The sequence below is a fragment of the Rattus norvegicus genome, chromosome 10 (genome assembly GCF_021556685.1).
Source record: "Rattus norvegicus strain SHRSP/BbbUtx chromosome 10, alternate assembly SHRSP_T2T, whole genome shotgun sequence".
Taxonomy (NCBI): domain Eukaryota; kingdom Metazoa; phylum Chordata; class Mammalia; order Rodentia; family Muridae; genus Rattus; species Rattus norvegicus.
This window is the reverse complement of record NC_141543.1, coordinates 59,102,234-59,123,804: the sequence shown is the minus strand read 5'-3', so window position 1 is coordinate 59,123,804 and position 21,571 is coordinate 59,102,234. Positions and strand designations below refer to the sequence as shown.

Below are 21,571 nucleotides of genomic sequence, written 5' to 3'. Positions count from 1 at the left end.
AGGACTGGAGAGGAATCTGACACCTTTTCTGTCAGAGGAGCAACAACAAAGAACACACTACTAGAGTCTTAATAAAATGGCAGACTTCCAGATGCAACAATAACTACATTAAATGTAAATGGCCTAAACTCACCAAGAGAAGGTTGCCAGAAGGGATAGCGTGAAGAAAAGGTAGGGTCTCACTACAGAGCTCTGACTGACCCCCAGCTAATTATGTATGCCAGGCTGACCTCAAATTTGCAGCAATCTTCCTGCCTCTGCCTTCCAAGTACAGTGACTGGAAGAGTGTACCACACCTAGCTTGCATGACATAATGGTAAGCAGAGTTAATTCTATGCAGGCTACAATAAATTCGCTTCAAATTTAAATAAGAGTTTAAATAAGCAAAAAATGAACAGAAAGATATGTCATGAAAATGAGAAGAAAAATACAGTTAAGGAGTTTAGGTGGCTATGTGAATATAAGACAAAGTACATATCAGAAGAAGAAATTCACTGGGAATAATGAGAGACATTATAAAATGATAAAGATTCAATTAATGAGGGAGATGTATATAGTCGTGTGTGTGTGTGTGTGTGTGTGTGTGTGTGTGTGTGTGTGTGTGTGTGCATATACCTGTGTGGCTTCAAAATTCATGAAAGAATACCTAGTAAGATTAAAGCATAAATGGAAAAATCCACTATTATAGTTATTATAGTTGGAAATGTCAGCATGTCTCTCTCAGTAACAGCTAGTCAAGGAGAAGAAAAATCAACAGAAATATAGAGATATTGGGGCAGAGACATGGCTCAGTGGCTAAGAACACTGACTGCTCTTGCAGAAGACCTGAATTCAATTCCCAGTACCCACATACCAACTCATATTGTTTGTAAATCCAGTTACAGGAACACAAGGTATACAGGTGGTGCACATGTATAACATACAAGAAAAACACTTATACATTAAAGAAGAAATCATAAAAATAAGGTAAAATTAAAATGCATTTCTTCAAGAAAGATCATAGAGACATCAAATAGCATTAAATAACAGTATCAATCAAATGAGGTTAATTAACATCTGCAGAACCTTATAAACAATAACCACTGTATGAAAATTATTTTAAAATCTTCACAGTATGTCCAGCAGGATAGGTCATGAACAGGTTGTGCAAACCTTAACAAATTTAAGGTAATAAAAAATTACAAAGTAAGTTCACAGATCCTAATATAAGTAAACTTGAAATAAAAAACCGTAAGTATAACTTTTGAAAATTCTTGAAATGTATAAAGAAGTATATTTCTTTAAAAGTGTTTTTTAGGGGCTGGGGATTTAGCTCAGTGGTAGAGCGCTTATCTAGGAAGCGCAAGGCCCTGGGTTCGGTCCCCAGCTCCGAAAAAAAGAACCAAAAACAAAAAAAGTGTTTTTTAAAGGTTTATTTTTAGTGTACATATGGAGGAAGGATGGGCTGTGCACCTGAGTGCAAAACCCATAGAATCCAGAAAAGATATCAGATCCCCTGGAGCTGGAGTTATAGGAGGGGTTGTGAGTGACCCAGTGTGGGTACGAAGAACCAGACATGGGTTCTTTCAAGAACAGTAAGCAGCTGCAAAGCCATCTCCCTGGCCTGGCATCTTTCTCTAAACCATGATGAGCTCATAAAACAGAGTACAGGGCAACATTCTTGCCCTGGCAGTCCTTTGATTAAAGTCCCCTGTGTATTCTTTTTGATCTTTCTGCAAATCCCACACTCCTTGTTCTCTCTGAAGGCTGCCTGATAACGGCTCCAGTGCTCGTCTCCAGCATCCTCTCTTCTCTCACATCACCAGGTTTCCACCTACTGGGCCGTTCCCACTAAACTCTGTCTTACTTCAGGACCCTCGCACACTTCTGCCTGAAGCATCTACCCTCCAGCTTCTCCTGCAGCTGGCTCCTTCTCAACATGTGAGTCTTGTTTTAAAGATTTTCAAAATTTATGTGTATTTGTGTATGCTTGTATGAATTTATGTGTATCACATGTGTGTAGATGCCTGAGATCAGATCCTCAGGAGCTGGAGTTACACAGTTGTAAGCCACTAGATGTAGGTGCTAGGAACCAAACTTGGGTCCTCCATAGGAGTAACAACTGCTCTTAACCTCCAAACCATCTCTCTGGCCTTCAGGACTCATTTTAAAGGTCACTTCCTCAAAGAGCTATTTTCTAACACCCCACGTGGGACAACTCTTCTACAAACTTTGATTCAGTCACAGCACCTGGATTTTTCCTGCACCCTATTTTCCTCCTGCTCCTCCTCCTCCTGCTCCTCCTCCTACTGCTTCTTCCTCCTCTTTCCCTCTTCTTGAGCCTCAAAATGAGTCTCAAAAGTTAAGGATAAAATGGCAAATTTGATTTAAAAGTACTGTTAAGGATACAGCAGGGATGAAGAAAAGGGTATTTTGTTTCAAGAGGCCAGCAAAAAGTTTATTGCAGCTGCTACCACTGGGATAATCTCCACTTTGTTCCCAGAGGGAATTTTTTTTTCTTCTTCTTCATATGTTCTGTTTTTTAAAATGTTGAAAAAAAATGACTGAGCACTTGGAAAAACTGTAGTAGAAATGGAGGGGCCTGAGAAACAAAAAGTGGCTGCAATGGGAAGACAAAAGGGGGTCACTCTACTCTCTCTTTGCTGGAAGGTTGCAGAGTTGGTGCTGAAAATTGAGAGGTTGTGAGTGGAGGCAGAAGCTATTGGGAAGTGAAACACACTGGAAAAGAGAGAACAAAAGGGTTCCGTCCTGGTGACTGAGCAAGAGAGTGGAAGTTTCTAGTCTGAGGAAAAGAGGAAAAGAAACTGTGCCAGAGTGCGGTGTGGTCAGAGAAAAACCTAAAAAAACAAAACAAAACAAAACAAAACAAAACAAAACAAAACAAAAAAAAACAAAAGTACAATCTGATGAAACAGCCTTTCTAGAGAAAGGATTGATCTCTAACAACCATGTTGCAGGGGTGGGAGGAGAGGAGGCCCATGGTTATCAGAACACCATCAGCTTTCCCAGTAGGCATACAGAATAAACCTGCTAATGGTGTGGAGCAAGGTTATGACAAGATAGGTTGGCATCCTATAGAGATGATAGATGTAAAGTATCTTAAAGAAGCCACGACTTGGGGTTGGGAGAAATGGCTCAGCAGCACTAACTACTCTTCCAGAGGTCAATTCCTGAGTTCAATTCACAGCAACTACATGGTGGATCTGATGCCCTCTTCTGATGTGTCTGAAGACAGCTACAGTGTACTCACATACATAAAACAAATACATCTTTTTAAAAAAGAAGCCATTATTCACCATTTATGGGGAAGGGATCTTTTACAACAGTGGGGTGCTCAGATTAATATTCTTGCAATACTAGACACAGCCCATGATAAAATAAGGGGTGAAATGGTAGATGATCCCGGGGAAGGTGTTGATATAGTTCATCAAAAACAACCCCAGGCTGTATCAGTTGTCCAAACACAGAATATAATAGGGATTGATCTATAAGGGGTGGGGACACAGCCCCTACCCTTAAAATGGTTGAATGACAACCCTGTGTGGACAGAGCAATGGCCTTTAACGGAGGAAAAATTACTGGCACTTGAGCAGCTAGTACAAGAGCAACTTGAGGCTCAGCATATAGAAGAGTGAAACTCCACCCCCATACTTGTTATAAAAAAGGAACAGGGAAATGGAGAATGTTAACAGATTTAATAGTGGCAAATAGAGTAATTCAACCAATTGGTTTGTTACAGCTTGGAATTCCTGTACCTTCTTTATTACCTAATATATGGGTCATGATAGTAACTGATTTAAAAGTTTGCATTTTTACTATCCCCTTGCATGAGCAGGATAGGGAAAGGTTTGCTTTTACAGTAACTACTTATAATAACGCCCAACCTGCAAAAAGATATCAGTGGAAAGTTCTTCAATAGGGAATGTTAAACATCATGTCAATATTTTGTACAACTGCTAGAAATACTTCATAGTCAATTTCCTCAATACATTATTTATCATTACCTGGATGACATTTTGTCGGCTGATTCTGACGCAGATACTTTAGAGAAAATGTTTAAGGAAACAGAAAGAATTCTGCCATGCTGGGATTATTGAATGCTCTTGAGAAAACTACGGAGAGGTGGTTCTATTAACCATTTGGGTTAAAAAATAAGTCAACAACAAAGTCATTCAACCACAAATGGTACAGATCAGAAGAGATCATCTGAAAACCCTTAATGATTTTCTAAAATTAACGAGAGATGTTAATTGCCTGTGGCCTACCATTGTATCAACTACTCGAGACTTAAGTAATTTGTTTCAGACATTACAAAGAGATTCAGACTTAAACAGTCCAAGATGGTTTAACAGGTGAAGCAGTGAGAGAGTAGAACAGAGACTGCAAGCTGCATATGGGGATTTATTGATTACATTTTGGTTGTTTTGCCTTCAACTAATTCTCCTCCTGGGCTCATTATGCAAAGGGAAGAAAATGGGATGGATTTTCTTAGCACACAAACAAAGTAAAAAAATTAAAGGCTTCCATAGAAAAAGTTTCTGATTTAATCATAAAAAAGTAGAATAGGACTACATCAATTATCAGGAATGGACCCAGCAGAAACCATAGTACCCTATAGCAATGCTGGGATTATGTCATCAATGAAGATCAGCAAAGAGCTTGTAGCAACCATTTGGGAGGGAGAAATGAGCATCTAATAGCCTAAAAGCAAGACTCTTCAGTTTATAAAAATAACTAATTGGATTCTCTCATGTATTGTAAAAGGAACGCCAGTTCCTGAACTGCCTACATTTATAATCATGCAAATAAGTTAGGAATAGCAGGTTATAAGTCAGAAAAAAATGAGCAAAGTAATTCAAAACCCACACATACTTCAGTTCAAAAATCAGAGCTGTTTGCAACTCTTAATGCTATCGCTAGATTTTCCTGAATCTCTTAATATAATTACTGACTCTCGATGTGCAGAAAGAGGTGTTCTGCATGCAGAAAGTGTTGGCTTTATTCCAGATAATTCAGAATTAACTTTGTTGTTTATACAGCCGCAGACAATCAGAAATAGAAATGACCCAGTGCATATCACCCGTATTTGGTCTCATATAGGCTTGCCAGATGCATTGGGCACAAGGAATAAAATTAACCAACTATTAATAGCAAATGTGTTAGAAGCCTCAAATTTTCATGAAAAAAACTCCATGTTAACACTAAAGATTTAAATAAAACCTTTTCTGTCACTTGTCAACAAGCCAAGCAAATGATAAGAAAATGTCCTATTTATTCTTTGTGTAACCAAACTCTTGGAGGTAGCCCTAGAGGTGGCAGGCAGATGGGTTTCATTTTGCAGAATTTGGAAAACTAATGTTTCTACACCACACCATTGATATATATTCAGAGTTTCAATGGGCAACTGCTCTGAGTCCTGAGAAGACTGATTCTGTAATTACACATTTATTGGAAGTAATGGCTACTGCGGGCATAGTCATACAAATTAAGACTGACAAAGCCCCTACATGTGTATCCATTAAGGTGAAGCAATTTTTGCATACTATAAAATAAAGCACATTACATGTATACCAGAGAATCCCACAGGCCAAGCAGTTGTAGACAGATCTAATTACACCTTAAAGGAAATGCTTATAAAACAAAAAGGAGAGCTGGAGAGATGGTTCAGCGGTTAAGAGCACTGACTGGCTACTCTTCCAGAGGTCCTGAGTTCAAATCCCAGCAACCACATGGTGGCTCAAACCATCTGTAATGGGATCTGATGCCCTCTTCTGGTGTGTGTGAAGACAGCGACAGTGTACTTATATGTAATAAATAAATACATCTTTAAAAAAAACAAAAAGGAAGAATAAAGACATTCAGGGATAGGCTAGGTAGTGCTTTGTTAACTTTATATTTTCTGATGTTAATGAGAAAGGAACATAGCAGCTAAGAGACACTGGGTTATAGAAAAATGTGAAATTAAACCAGCCTATATAATATAAGAATGTCTAACATCAGAATGGAGGCCAGCGGAGGTTTCGCATTGGGGACGTGGATTTGTTTATATCTCCACAGGAAATGAAAAACTATGGATATGGTCAAAACTGATAAGGATTAGAACTCCCTCCCCCTTCCCCTCCCCCCTCCTCTTCCCCCTCCCCGTCACTCTCCCTCTCCCTCTGTCTTTCCATTGCAGGATATTTGATCACACTGTGAACCCTGAGATTGTGTTATTTACTATTAAAAAAAAAAAAAAAAGAGCTGTTTTTAGTTGTGGCGCTGCTCAGCCTTAGCATCCACCTTTAATCCAAGCATCTTTCTGCTTGAATGTTGTAAACAGGATTAAATAAAGTCAAGCATGGGGTTGGGGATTTAGCTCAGTGGTAGAGCGCTTGCCTAGCAAGTGCAAGGCCCTGGGTTCGGTCCCCAGCTCCAGAAAAAAAAAAAAAGAAAAAAAGAAAAAGTGAATAAAGTCAAGCATAGGTCAAGAGGCAGAGCAAGCAACCAGTTGATGGGAATCTTAAAAATAGGATTATTAAGAAAAAACATACAGAATAAGAGGGAGTGAGGAGGACAGATAGAGAGATGCACAGGAAGTAGAAGGGAGGGACATTAAGTTTGAAGGAAGTTTTTTGAGCTGGTGTGGGAGAGGGACAATCCTGATGGGACTTCAGCTAAGGAGGAGGGTCAGTTGGGTGCTTTCTCTGAGGTAGCAGGCTTCCACACCAGCATCAGTCTCTCCAATCTTCGTTGGTAAAATCAAACTATGGAGATCCTTCTATCTCTCCTATCTAGTGATAGGGGGTGAAACTGTGGTTGGGGGGTGGGTAATAAAGGGTGGTACAAAGAAGAACCCATAAAGTTAGCAAAGACCTATTACACAATTTCTCCTCTTCCTCCTCCTCCTCCTCCTCCTTTCTTCTTTGCTAATGATTAGAATGTGAACTAAGCACTACCAGAGCAACAGTGATACCCAGTAGACAATGAATATATATCGTACCTGTGTGATGGGGATGAGGATGGGAGGTCCTAGTACAAGTCACAAGTCAATGAGAAGCCAAGATTTACAGATAGATGGCTGAGATACAGCCTTGTCATTAAGGACTACTGGTCTACCCTTTGTAATTTTTCTTTATTATTATTGTGTGGGGTGTATGTATGCATGTAACAGTTCATGTGGAGGTCAGAAGACAACTTTGTGGAATCAGGTCTCTCCTTCCACCTTTACATATTATGATGGTTTTGAGTAGCCATGGCCCCCGTCCCCCAGACTCATTTGTGTGCCATAAAGAATAGCACTGTTAGGAGGTGTAGCCTTTTTGAAGGAAGTATGCCACTGTGGAGGTGAACTTTGCGGTGATATGTGCTCAAGATAAGCCCAGTGAGACACAGTTTCTTTTTGCTGCCTGCAGGTCAAGATGTAGAACTCTCAGCTCCTCCAGCTCCATATCTGACTGCCGTGATGAATATGGACTAAACCTCTGAAACTGAAAGCCAGGCCCAATCAAATGTATTTCTCTATAAGGGTTGCTGTGGTCATAGTATCTCTTCACACATGGGTTCCAGAAATCAAACTTGCTCAGTAAGTGTGATTTACCCACTGAGGCATCTTGCTTGCCCACTCTATAACTTTTTAATGACCACAGTTTGTCTCTATTTGCTCAAGACTCTTCAAACAGGCCTCACACACTCCCAGCCCACCACTTAGCCACTGGCCCACCACTTAGCCACTAAAAATATCTTGCAGACCTCACCCCCCCCCCCCCACAGCCCATTTGTGTTGGTTAACTTTTGTCAATCTGATTGGGCCAAGGGAAATCCAGGTGCTGATAAGACATTGCTTCTGAGTATGTCTGTGAGGGTGGGTCTGAGTCAGTCTTCTCTTACTTTAAGAAAGTACCTGAGGATATTAACTTATGAGTAGGAAAGGTCTAATTTATCTAGCAATTTGGGAAGTTTCAGCCCATGACCATTGCCCCGATGCTTTGGGTGAGGCAGCACATAATGGCTGAAGCAAAACCACTAACTTCACAATCCAGATAACAAGAGATAAAGAGGAAGTGGCAGTGTCTGGTGGAGCATACCTGCAGTCCCAGCACTTAGGAGGCTACGACAGGGAGAGCACGAGTTTGAGGTTAGCTTGAATTACCTAGCAAGACCTGGGAGAAGGCGGAGAGAGAAGATATCCAGGGTGCCACACTTCCCTTCTCAGCGTGCCTCTAATGAACTCAATCCTTCTCATTAGGCCCCATCTCTTACAGGTTCTGCCATATCCCAATAGCACACCCTGAGGTCCAAACCTTTATTGCATGAGACTCTGGGGGACATTCAAGATCTAAACCATAGTAGGGTATTTCTGGAAGAGATTAGCCCTTTACTCAATGGACTCAGTAAAGAAGACCTGCCCTCACTCATGTGGCTGAGCAGCATCTAATCCCTTGATAGCCTAAACAGAACCAAATGCCAGAGGTAGGATGAATTTGTTCTTGCTAACTGACCTAGAAGTCCAACATCTCTGCTCTTGACATCAATACTCCTGGTCTTCAAAGCCTCGTTCCGATAAAAACTCATACCACAAGCTTCCTTGCTCCCTGGGTCTTTGGAGCCAGACTGTAACTACAACGTGAGATTTTCTTGGTTTTTGGCTTGTCGAGGGACTCCTTAGTCTCCATAGCCACATGAACCGATCAATCCTCGAAAGGTGGCACTTTCTTGCCCATCTGTTCACGTCCTATTGGCTGTTTCTCCACGGCAGCTTGACCTCAATGGTGCCTAATCAACTCCCTCTCTTCATAGACTCATGTGGTGGTGATGGGGGAACCTTTCTTAGTTAATGGTTAAAAATCACTTTCTATGGATGCTTCAGTCCTTCTTTGAAGGGGGAACAAAATAATCACAGGAGGAAATACAGAGACAAAGAATGGAGTAGGGACTGAAAGAAAGGTCATCCAGAGACTGCCCCACCTGAGGATCCATCCCATATGCAGCCACCAAACCCAGTCATTATTGCTGATGCCAAGAAGTGCATGCCGACAGGAGCCAGATATGGGTGTCCCCTGAGAGGCTCTGCCAGAGCCCTACTAATACAGATACGGATGGTTGCAGCTAACCATTGGACTGAGTCCAGGGACTCAAATGGAGGAGTTAGAGAAAAGACTGAAGGAGATGAAGGGTTTGCAACTCCATAGGAAGAACAACAGTATCAACTAACCAGACCCCCCAGAGCTCCCAGAGACTAAACCACTAACCAATGAGTATATATGGAGGGACCTATGACTCCAGTCAATATGTAGCAGAGGATGGCATTGTCTGGCATCAATGATAGGAGAGCCCTTGGTCCTGTGAAGGCTCATTCTCCCAGTGTAGTGTAATGCCAGGGCAGTGAGGTGGGAGTGAGAGCATCTTCATAGAAGCAGGGGGATGGGGGAGGGGGATGGGAGAGGGTGGAAAGGGGATAACATTTGAAATGTAAATACATAAAATACCCAATAAAAATAAGCGAATACCTTTTTTTTAAAAAATTTTTTTCTTTTTCTTTTGGAGCTGGGGACCGAACCCAGGGCCTTGTGCTTGCTAGGCAAGCGCTCTACCACTGAGCTAAATCCCCAACCCCCCTTTTTTTTCTTTTTCTTTCTTTTTCTTTTTTTTAAATCGCTCTTTACAATAAAATCCCTGCATGTCTTCAAAAATCTGAAGGCACAAATGGCTCTAACATGAAAAGGAAGCACCTTTCTCAGTTACCCTCTGGTCCATTCCATTTCCTTCCCCCAGAAACTTCCCACAGCTTTTGCAAAGAAATGCATCTGCAGTCAGCCCTGAAAAGCCAGACAACATATACATCAAAATTTGAACTTTTACTTAAAATAAGGAACTGGACAGACCTGAGGACACTGGGCCCATAGTTCCACATGCCAACCATCAGGTGGCGTTGAAGGAGGACTGTTCCCATTGAAAGCCATGCGCTCCCTGGGGTCTCAGTGCCTCCCACCCGTCACATTCGCCATACAGAGGCCTTGGCAGAGCAGTACCACTACCAAGGACCGCTGGCTCATGCTTGATACATGCTTGGTTCTTAACGAGGACGCGTGGCCTCGCAAGAGCTGTGTCAGTGACTTAGGTCTCAGTACTTAAAACAGCAATAAATGGGGCAAGTCCTGTATGCCTCTAATATCAGCCTCAGCATGGAGCAGAGGCAGGTGGAGCCCTGTGAGTTTAAGGCTAGCCTGGTCTACACAGTGAGACCCTACCAGAAAGAGAGAGAGAGAGAGAGAGAGGGGGGGGGGAGAAGAAAGGAAGGTGGAAGGAAGGAAAGAGAGAAAGAGAGGAATTAAGAAAGCTAAGGTAGCCACACACTGCCTGACAGGCTGGCACAAGGACCCCCATGGAGTCTGCGTACATCATCAGCCAGCATCAATGGTCACTCAGTATTACCACATAGCACCTGATTTATTACACTGTGTTTGTTAACCATCGGGTTGCCTCCACTAGAGTGCTACTCCTCCAGGGCAGGAATTCTCTTTTGTACAGCACTCTAACATTATGTCACATTGCTTAGGCCACATTGAAGGTCCCTTTACCAAAAACTTAAAAGCCCGGTGCTTTTGGAAAACAAGACAGTGTCACCATCCCCACACAGCTCAGAGACAGGCAAGTCTGCTGGGCATGGCTGGCACACCAAATGGCTCAGAAAACAGATCGGCACTGGTGCTAAGAGCACTGACAAAAACGACTGTAGCTCTACAGAGTGGGAAGGTGGACACAGTGCGGGGAAGGACTCTGTGCTTTGCCACATTCACGTGGTGTCCAATGGCGCTGATGGCCGATCTGACACAGGCTCCATCGCGGACAACTCAGGTTGCAGTGTCTAGCTACAGTCATGTCACAAAGCACGTGCAAAACACTGAGCAGCCAAGGACATGTCAGAGCTCTGCTTACAGTCCTGCTGTCTCCTAGTTCCCCCAGACTGAAAGGATGCAGTGCCCCAGGACAGACAGCAAGACATAGCTAGGGAGAATCCCAGCAGATGTGGCCTAGGGCAGGTATTATGGGCTCTGACCTTTTGTACCCCACAACATCCATCCTCTGTTTCACACACTGAATCACCCTTGACCGTCTCTCCTTACGTGCCAGAACCATCCTATAAACAAGCACAGAAATGGAATCTTTGCTGGGTCAAGTGGCTCAGATATAGCACAAACTGTCACGGAGGCCTAAGCAGGAGGACCCTAAGTTCAAGGCTTGCCAGGGCTACAGGATGAGTTCAAGGTGAGACCTTGTCTCAAAGGGAAAAGTAAAGTGGGCTGGGGATACAGGTCAGTAGGAGAGCACTTGCCTAGCTTGTTTGAGGCCCTAGGCTCAATCCCACTAGCAGGGGAAAGGATGTTCCATTGAAATGAAATAGGTAGGTGGATCCATCCACTCACGGAACACTGTCTGTACAGCCAATAAAACTTGAAATGAGGGTGGGGGGCATGGGCAACAAACTAAATAATTAAATCATGTATTGTTCGATAAGTGCAATAAAGTGAAGTTAGAAAGGAAAAACACGAGGTCCCAGAGTGAAGGAGGGTTGAAGTCTTGGTTTATGTTTCGATGTATTCCATTTACAGTCTTTAGTCATCGATGGACAGTTTGCAATAATGTACACTTACCAGTCACAAAGTTACGTTATATGTGTGCGATATGAGGTGATGAGATCAAGCGAATCAACCCCATCATATCCTTGGTGTTTCCTGTGCTGAAATACATTTATTCTCTTAATGAGTTTCTTCCTCTTCTTTCCTTCCTCCTTCCTTCCTTTCCCTCTCTCTTTCTCCCTCTCCCCCTCTCTCATCTCATGGCTTTCTGTAGCACCCTCGAGTGGCAGACTAACTTGTAACTAACTTGTAAGATCCTTCACCATTCTTGGGACCAGTGAGATGACTCTGTGGGTAAAGGTGCTTGCAGCCAAGCCTGATGACTTGAGTTTGATCCTTGGGACCCACAGGTGGACCTCCATCCAGGTGTTACACACACACACACACACACACACACACACACACACACACACACACACACACAAAGTAATTAAACAGAAGACCCTTCATTATTTTTGACAGAGACATGAGATTAGAGACAAAAATTAAATAAATAAACAAAGGAATGAAATAAGGGAGGAGGGACCCAGGGACCCAGGGACCCAGGGAGCTTTCCCTTAAGTCAAGAATATTAGCAAGGAACAGCTCTTGGGGCAGGGTTGGAGCAAGCCACAGCCCTGAGGGTGAAACAGGTGGGAAGAGCAAATGGGAATCCTGGGCCTTGCTGGAGGAAGCTCGGAGCTGCTGGGCTGGGATCAGTGCTGAAGCTCTGGGAAGAGCTAGGCCTCACTAGGCCTCACTAGGCCTCACTAGGCCTCACTAGGCCTCACAGCCCCATGCATTCCAACTGCATCTCCTGTGCCCAGCTGTGCACACAGAAGAACACTGTATGCACGGACCACCTGATATAACCCCGCCTGCAAAGCCAGACCCTGGAGCAACAGCAGAGAACGTGCAGGTAGCCTTTCTGTTTCCCTAGGACCTGCAGTCATGCCCTCCCGCCCAGGGAGACAGCAGAGATGGAAATAGCCTGCTGAGCCTCTGTCACCCACGTTTACCACCTCTCACAATTCCATGGAGCCTTCTAGCTGCCTCTCCCACCAGTGTTCTCACCGCCAGAGTTCAGGGGCAGATCACGCATAACAAACAATAGAACGTTTGTTTTGTTTTGTTTTGTTTTGTTTTGAATTAAACACCAGCATATGACTATAGGGCAGATCTTTAAACCATAGCAAGTGATTCGTGGGCAAGTGGAAGTGCGAGGCAGAGCTCTGAGTTTCTAGGACCCTCCTCAGCTCCCAGGGCCAGTCAGAATTTTAAAGATTCCTAAAGACCTTACCTCCTTGCTGGCTCTGTGAAGGGCCTCAGGCCTACTTCCTTGGGGTGTCTCTCCTGGGCTGAAAGGAAGCACCTGGATGGGACAGAGCAGTGAGGGCAACAATATTGTTCCCAGGGAGTCTGAGAGAATCTGAGGGTCCTGGATGCTGAGGGACCACAGGAACTGAAACCTGGCCTTTGTGCACCTTTCAGGCATTGTGGTCAGATGCCTTGGAAACACCATGAGGATGGTGAGGCCTGCATCCTAGTTCACACTGTCTGGGGTCTAGCCTAGCCTACCACTGAGGCTAATCTAAGTCTGAATGGTTTATACCACTGTGCCTGTATCTGTCTTTCTTTCTTTTTTCTTTCTTCCTTTCTTTCCTGTCTCCCTCCCTCCCTCCCTTCTTCCTTCCCTCTTTCCCTCTCTTTCTTATTTACAAAGCCTGTGGGTTTTTTGCTAAGTAAGTGCTCTGCCACTGAGCAACACCCCCAGCCCTCCTCACCTTTAAAGGAGACACCATTGCAGCACCTGTCACATAGAATGGGCAAGAGGACTATGCCAGGTGACACATGAGACCTGCCCGGAGGTCAACAAACAAGGAGAGTCCCACACTGGAGTCCTTCACAATTCTGCACCTTTTGCCACACAAAGTTCCTAGGTCTCTGCTCCCTCATCCTCAATTATATGTCCACTGGCCTGCCTCTGAGATTTGCACACTGGGCTCTCTCCTCCAGGAGTGCTCCTGGGCTAGCCTCACCTCTGCATACAAGCCCTCCCAATCTCTGAAGCCTCATCCTGATCTCACCTTACCGTCCCCTGGATCCGTTCCCAAGTCCCTGCTCACTAGCAATCTAGTGCCTTATATTACCTGTGCTAGACACCCAAGGCCCTGTCTTAGCCCTGGAGCGGGAGGCCAACATCAAGAGCAGAGATGCACCCCCCCACCCCATCTCTCTGTGTGAGTGCAAGTACATGCACACACGCACCACACCACAGCCATGACACTCACTAAATACCCAGAAGAGAGATGGACAGATGATGTCCCGGAAGCAGCATAGATAGAGATTAAGGAATCTCTGAGGGAGTCTCCCTGTATGACCATCTAGTCTGCAACCTGCTGCAATTTACTTCCCTGTGCTGAGCCCTGGCCTATTCCTGACCCAAGGTGGTCATTAAAGCACTTACTGAGCCAGACTCTAGTTGCTGGGAGAATCGTGTCACACAGCACAGCACGGGCATTGGCCCTATTATTGATAGAAGGCACGGAGTTCGAGGGATGAAACAAGCAAGGCCTCCTCACAGGATCATGGGTCCTCTCCTCATTTGAAAATAGGCTGAACAGAAAGAGCTGGCAGGGGCTCTTACTGGTCACATCAGTATTAGCCTTCTGAGACGTGGGTTTCTGAGGGCTCTCCAGCCACCAGCCTCCCCCATGGCTCTCATAGGGGTTCAGCTCTCTCCCAACTCCCTCCCCAGATACCCTATCCCAGTCAGAACCTACCTCAGCTGTCCACCTGTCCAGATCCTTCAGTCGATGAGCTCCTGAGCTCCTGTCCAGAAGGCCAGCAACCCCAGGGACCAGGTGTCCCAAAGGAGCCAAGGAGACCTTGTACTCCTGACTGTCTACCCTAGATCTGCAGAAAATGTTCTTCCTCACACAGCCAGTCCTGTCCCTCCCCTTCCTTCCCCTTCCTCACAGCCCACAAAGCCCCTCCCAGGCATATCCTGCAGATGCTTTTTTTCCCCTCAAAGAAGTGGGTGTGGTCACTCACTGTCCCCGGAGGGTTCCTTATTCTGACCTAATGCAACTGACCTGTCTAGAGGGACGGATGTTTCCACAAGGGTCCGCTCTCATGCTGATGAGGTCCTGAAGCAGAAACCTAGGCTTTTCCAAAAGTCCAAACACCCCATCTATGCCTCACCCTATACTGGAGATCATGGGCCAGAGGTCCGTTAAGCTCCTCCCCCCTGACATGTACAGACTGAGCTATTCCACACCAGCCAAACCTGTGCCTCTGTCTGTCACCTCGGAACAGAAACTTGGTGTCATCCCAGCACCTGGCGTCCCACATTTGCATCTTAAACCACATCAAGTCTGCACAGCACTGCCTCCCCCAGCCTGTGGGCTTTGCCCTGGGCTGCTTCCTTAATCTCACCCCTGAGTAGCTCCTCGCTGCTGCCTCTCCACGAACCAGTGAAGGTTCTTAACCATGCAGGCTGCCAGGTGTGGTGGTCCACGCCTTTGACCCCCATGCTTAGGAGACAGAGGCAGGTGGATATCTGTGAGTTCAAGGCCAGCCTGGGCTACATTTTGCTAGCCTGTCTCTAAACAGGCAAACCAAAACCATCTAGGCCTTGAGACTCTCCTTCTAATCTTCTTCTTGGGTCATCTCCTGTTTGACCAAGAAGTATGGGAAACAAGGCAAAGTGACAGGAGAGGGGCAAGAGGAAAACCTGGGGCAGGAATGTCAAGGAGGGACCAGTGGTCAGTGGTGACAAATGTCCGGTCTAGGGAAGGATAGTTGGGGGCATTGAGAGGAAGCTCCTCCTCGTTCTGCCTCCCTACCCTCCTCCCTTTCTATCTCAACGTGAAATCGATCACACAGGAACATCTCCAACAATACCTTTTAGTTCTCTTTTTAAAAGTCACAGATTCCCTGGTCGCAGCCCATTGGTAAATCAGCTCTGGAGAGTAGCAGCCAGATAGATAATGATGCTGTAATCAAAGCACCTAGATCCAGCTGTGCCTGAAACCCTATTACCTAATCTATTTCTAATCTGCTCATCTATGTGATCTAATAATTTCCCCACCTTTCGAAGATCAAACCTGTTTCATGTGGGCTTCTGTCGCTTGCAGCTTTTGGAGTATGGAGTTACTGGTTTTTATTTGTTTGACTCCCTCGTAAGGCCCTCACTAGGTTCTAAAAAAAGCCATTAGAAAAAGCAGTTCAGGGATGAGCATCATTTCTTCTCTGGCTCTGTCTCCCTCCTATTACTTTCTTTCCTGAATTTCCCATGTCCCCCGAGGTTAATTCTCTCTAGCTCCTCTTCACTGGTGTTCACTGGTCTGCCTGCCCGCCTGCCCCCACCCGCTGCCTGCTCAGGAAGTTTTGGGATAGTAGCAGTCGTCAGATTTTAGTCACCCCAACCACGAGAAGAGGATTGGCTCATTCAGTAAAGCAAATGGAGAGTGAGTACACGAGTGACAAGCGGGGAATAAATAAGCCGAGAGCATGATAAGGGAGAGCATGAACCAGTGCAGCCTCCACGGGTGGCCCGGGCAGTCTGGCTTATCAGCCTTGGCCTAACTGAATCGGAAATCACATGTCGTCCTCTGCTCTTGTGGCCACCACCGCTCTTATCAGCTACATTTCTGCAGCTGGTGTGGGTGTGGTAACCAAGTAGCGGGCAGCTAGGTGACTGACTGCAGACAGCCCCAGAGCCATCTTTTGCACAGAGGACAGGGCCGGGAAGGAGGCGGTCATGAGAACCCCACTCCACCCCCGCAGCACCTGCCCCTGTGCAAGCCCCGCCCATCTCCAGACAGGGCGTAGACACAGAACATCTGTCTAGCCCCACCTGCGTCCCCTGTCCCTGTCTCCCAGCAGCTTCTCCTACCAGTGGGAACAATAATTCCCCAGCAACAGTACAGAGGGTCCCCGGGCAGTTCATGACAACACAGGCACTCTCAGGGGACTGTTCAAGTGTATACACACACACATACATGCACGCATGCACGCAAGCACGCACTCGTGCACGCACAAATTCCTGCTAACATACCTCTGGCTGCGGAACCCGTTTTTTTTGGGCCTCAGTTTTTTCATCTACACCCTGAGGTGTTGGAGAGATTGGCTGTAAAGGTTACCCCAGCTTCTCAGCTCTCCAGAGGATCCTAGTTCCAGCTTATTTTGCCCAGAGAAGACCTCTGCCCCCAGGCCATCTAGGCCCTTTCCCTTCCAGGTGTAGGTGGATGGGGTAGGCTGCCCTGGGCCGCCCATGCCCTGTCTTCTCCCCTTCCAAAGGCATCAGGGGGACTAGGTTAAGCCAGCTTCTGTGCCATCATGTGGGAATCGAACTCAGGTCATCAGGCTTAGCTGCAAGTGTCTTTATCCACTAAGCCATCTAACAGGATTATGCATAAACTTTTAATACATTTCCTTATGCATATGTGTGTCTGTGTATTGACATGTACATATGAAGACAGGTGCCTACTGAGGCCTGAAGCTACACTTGGACTTCTTTTCCAGCCACCTTCCCCTCAGCTCAGGTAGCCCAGACTTGCTTGGAGCAGGAAAAACCTACTCTACCAAAGCTTCCCCTCCTTTGGCAGTCTGCTCCCACCATTCCTGAGGGTGAGCAGAGTGTCCCTTCCATCATGAGACTGGAGCTGTCCTCTTGAATTCCATCACAACAAAGCCAGCCTCAGATACAATCATGAACTTTGCTTTTCTGGGCCTCCGTTTACCCACCACTTGTGAGGTGTTGAGATGGCCACATAGCTTTGTTAAGCATGGCACTTTTGGAGGCCACCATCTGGGCTCGAGGGACCATAAGTACATTATTCAACTCCCATGTGTCTCAGTTTTCCTACCTGCAGAATGGGTATAACAGTACCAACCTCGCAGGGTCAGAAGAGGCACACATAAGCTAGCAGGAGCACAAGGGTCGAGAACACCTGTCCAGTGCAGAGCTAAGCACTGGTAGGTGTTGTTGAGGCGGCTGTAACCCAGACGGCATTCACTGGGATGACCTACTCTAGAGGCCACAACTAAGGTCATGAACCTTCCACTTCTACCTTCTTAGGTTCCTCAAAGGGGTTCACGGGGCAGCTGTGGCCACAACTACCTTTCCAGGGGATGTTCAGAGCCTCAGGTGTACCTGCGAGTAGAACACAGAAGATCTCTAATGGATGGATGGAACCATCAACTTCCTGTGCCTCTGGCAGGAGGCGGAGGACACTTTGTCCCGGGAGAGGCAGCTTTCAGTACTCGGACTTTACTGAAAGAGTTAGGTAAAGGGATTGTTAGATGAAGGGAAAGGTTCAGAAATGTGGGGGTAGGAGGGAGGAGATCTACCCCACCCCATCCCCCAGACACATAGAAACAGGAAGTCCTCTTCCCAAGGATCTGCATGTCTTCCAGTGCACAGGGTTTCTCTGCTGCTGTGGTAAAACACTGGTCCAAACCCAGCTCGGTGGGAGTGAAGAGTTTACTTTACCATATGATTCCCAGGTCACAGTCCCTCACTGGGTATTAACTCCAACGCAACACGAGGCAAGGCGAAAAGCATAGAGGAAAGCTACTCATTGGATCACTACCCATCGTCCCCGGCCAGTGGTGGCAACAGAGCAGGATCACCTGCTCAGGGGCACCACCCGCCCACAGTGGGATGGGTCTCCTATATCAATCATTAATGAGCCAATACTGCAGCCATGCCCGCAGGACAATCTGCTGAAGACAGTGCCCCCAGTTGAGGTCCCCTCCTCCAAATGACTCCTTTGTGCTGCATTGACAAAGACCTAGCCAGTACTTGTCATTTCCTGTATGTAAAGATACTTGGATGGAACCCCCTTCTCTCTACTTTAGCAAGTGGGTGAGATGGGAGCATCCCTGCCCAGGAGCTCTTAGCCATCAATGGAGTCACCATTTGGTTCTTAGGGACAGCTGGAAAGTCAGTAGGCCACTTGATTTCAGGTCCCAGCTGCCTAAGAAGAACAAAGGAGGCTCAGACATTGTTTCTGGGGGTGCCCCCTCTCCAGGAAAGCTTTAAGGCCCCCCACTTAACTCAGCAGGCTACAGTTAACCACAGCGCTGGCTTTCAGTTCACAGCACCCACACTTCCTCTCAGACACCCCACAACACCCCTGAGAATAGACCTGCCTCCCTGTGGTAAGGTGGCCAATGTAGCATCTCCTGCATCATCATGCAGGTCCAAGGCACCCAAGAGACCCACGGGAAAGACCTGGACTCAGTACACTGCTTGCGATCATACCACACAAGTCCAGCTTAGACTAGATGTGCCCTAAGCGTCTGTGTCTATGAGGGAAAGACTGGCTGCTCCAGCTTTTAGCCAACCAAGTTTTTGACGTGCATGGCAGCCTACTGATGCCAAGTTGCAACCTTCTCAGAGCCTTTGCCCTCCAGCCAAGGCAGCTATTCTGGGATGCTGGAGCTGGTGTCCTCCAGTGTCCAACACCTCCTCTTCCCCTCTGTGTGACAAGTGTAACGGCGTCCTCAGGTGTATATGGCTATTATCTCTTCCCTTGCTCTCCCTAGTGTGATGGGCCCAGGTCCTTTATTTCTTGTCAGTGCCAGGATCCTCAGGCCCACAGGGACATCAGGATACAGAGGCTTATGTTTCACAGGTGAAGTAATACAGGGAACAGTAGAGATGTGTAGAATTTTTTGTTCTGGAAGTCAGCGTGTTATGATAAAGCCAAAATGGAGGAGTGTCAATGAAAATTTAGCACAAATATATATTCTATAGAGTAGAAAATTACAAATAAACTAAATAATCCCTTACTTCAGCTACAATTTATTTTGTGTGTGTATGCGTGTGTGTGTGTGTGTGTGTGTGTGTGTGTGTGTGTGAATGCCTTCAGAGGCCAGAAGTGATTATTGGTACAAGCATTCGAGCTAGAGTACAGGCATTTGTGAGCCATCCTCTGCGGGTACAGAGAACGGAACCTGGGTCCTCTGGAAGAGCAGCGCGCACTGCTGAATCATCTCTCCAGCCCTGAGTTGATAAACGTAAACCCTGAACAGTTCACGGACATGCTCCAACATAGCTATAGGTCTCCAAGTGTACAATAAATCAACTTTATTTGATAATAACATTAAAGTCCCATCCGTTGATCCATGTCATGTTGATGATGCAGTAGAACAACGGGCTCACACAGCGGGTGGAAGTATGTGGAAATGCACGGCTGGACGTCGCTCCAGAGCCTGGCAGACCTGCAGCTGGGACTGGGAATGACAACATAGTGGCTCTGTCCAGTCTCAAGTCGGGAGCACGCTGCAGGCTCCTTGGGCTTCTATAAACCGGGGTCTTTGGCGCAGAACGGGACAGGAAGAACTTTGTGTGCAGCTTGTTACGCTTCCAAGGTTCCTTACTCAGCCATGTCAGCCCAGGGCCCGAGCCAGCCCACCACCTTGTTGTCCCAGCCACATCTTGTCAACTCGTTAAGCCCTCCAGTCTGGCAGGTTTCAGCTCCAGGCTCTTGGTCTATCGGGTCCCATGCGTGAGTGTTCTGTCTCTACCGTTAGATATTCAGCAGTTCGTCCTGTGCTCCGCTGAGACCTTGTCCAGAGAGCTTGTGGGGATGGAAATTGCTCACATACCGTGTGCCAGCCCCCAGCCCTGGAGGAAGTGAGCTTTTACTGGAACCATCTGCTAGGGAAGTTGGGGAGGATCCGCACCTAGGTGGCCCTTCCTGACTGCGGCTTAAGCCTGGTGGGTTCTGCCTCACCCATAGGTGGGGCAAGGTCGAACAAGGTCTGCCTTGAGAATATTCAAGACCAAAGGCAGGGCACCAGCAATGGAGGGCAAGACGCTGTCTTTCCAGGGCAGCTGCTGAGAGCCAGGCACTGGGCAAGGTTCAGGGGCACTCCCTTTGAGGATCCACTTCCCCTTCACTTCAGGACTGAGGAAACAGAGGCTTGAAGAAATGCATTAACTTCCTCTGGTCATTTAGTTAAAAAGGAACCAAGTCAGTCCTGTGCCCCCAGCATCTGAGACCCAGAAAGGGGCTCAGGAGAGAAATTTGTACCAAACATTAGTGCTGTTTTTCAAGGGATCTGGGGAACTTGAGAAAGTCTGTGCGTGCGTGTGCGTATGTGCATGTGTGTCTGTGTGTGTGTCTGTGTGCATGTGACTGTGTGTCTGCGTGTATGTGTGTGACTCTGCGTCTGTGTGTGTATCTGTGTGTGTGTGTGTTTGTCTGTATCTGTGTGTCTATGTGTGTATCTGTGTGTGTCTGTGTATGTGTCTGTGTCTCTGTGTGTCTCTCTGTGTGTGTACATGTGCGCTCATGATGGTAGTGGTAGGATAGAGAGATGATGTCTGAGGCCAGGAAAGAAATCTCACTCATCTTTCTCCTACCTGTGCCTTAGAGAAACTGACCTCTAGTTAGGGACCCTGAGTCTTTGACAAGTCAAAGATGGGTCTCAGTCCAGGGCTTGGAAAGGAGGCCTAAACCACAGACAAGCCTCACACCTTCCTTTGGGACCTCTCACCCATCCCTCTCCCTCTTCTCAGAGGCATCTGTAAGACTGGACATCTCAGGCCCTTCTCTCTCCAACGCCTGTTTCCTCATCAGCTCTCTGAGGCTCAAGATATCATTGACCAGACGTCCCTGGTCCATAGCAGGGCCTGCAGAGAGATCCTGATGCAACCCGGGGGCAATTTGGTTCTCCATAGAGAGCAGCTGCCCTGAAGAGTGGTCCAGGAGAAGCTGGGCACTTTGCTGTCCAGCCTCATACCTAGGTGCACTAGGGCAGAGCACCACTGAAAGTCATGATGGGAAGGCAGAGAAGGGAGCACAGGTCAGACCCAGCCTCTGCTGGTTGGCTGAGGGACCCCTCAGGTGGCAGGCTGCTCTTCTCTGGCTTGTAGCAGGGTGACACTTCACACCTATAGGACAGGGCCGTGTAAGAACGACGCTCTGCAGGCTGTAGATGAGAGAGAAGACACA

General features: G+C 46.6%; 2 protein-coding genes across 13 annotated transcripts in view; both read right to left on the bottom strand.

Annotated features, from left to right (window-relative positions):
- Pik3r6 (phosphoinositide-3-kinase, regulatory subunit 6) overlaps nt 1–14,531 on the bottom strand; it is a 49,308-nt gene extending 34,777 nt beyond the window's left edge. For 2 of the 10 annotated variants that reach the window (XR_015630881.1, XM_087573635.1), the window contains exons 1-3: nt 14,381–14,531; nt 14,065–14,227; nt 12,898–12,969 (exon numbers count right to left, since the gene is read on the bottom strand). Coding sequence is in view for 3 of the 10 variants with exons in the window: in XM_087573635.1 (XP_087429761.1) it covers nt 12,898–12,969; nt 14,065–14,118 (126 nt within the window). In the remaining 7 variants the exon portion in view is untranslated. 10 annotated transcript variants of the gene reach the window in all.
- Nucleotides 14,532–19,667: 5,136 nt separating this feature from the next.
- Nucleotides 19,668–21,571, bottom strand: part of Pik3r5 (phosphoinositide-3-kinase, regulatory subunit 5) — a 67,977-nt gene continuing 66,073 nt past the window's right edge. For 2 of the 3 annotated variants that reach the window (NM_001191923.2, NM_001443682.1), the window contains 1 exon segment: nt 19,668–21,510. In NM_001191923.2, coding sequence (NP_001178852.1) covers nt 21,369–21,510 — 142 coding nt within the window. In that variant the 3' untranslated portion in view covers nt 19,668–21,368. 3 annotated transcript variants of the gene reach the window in all.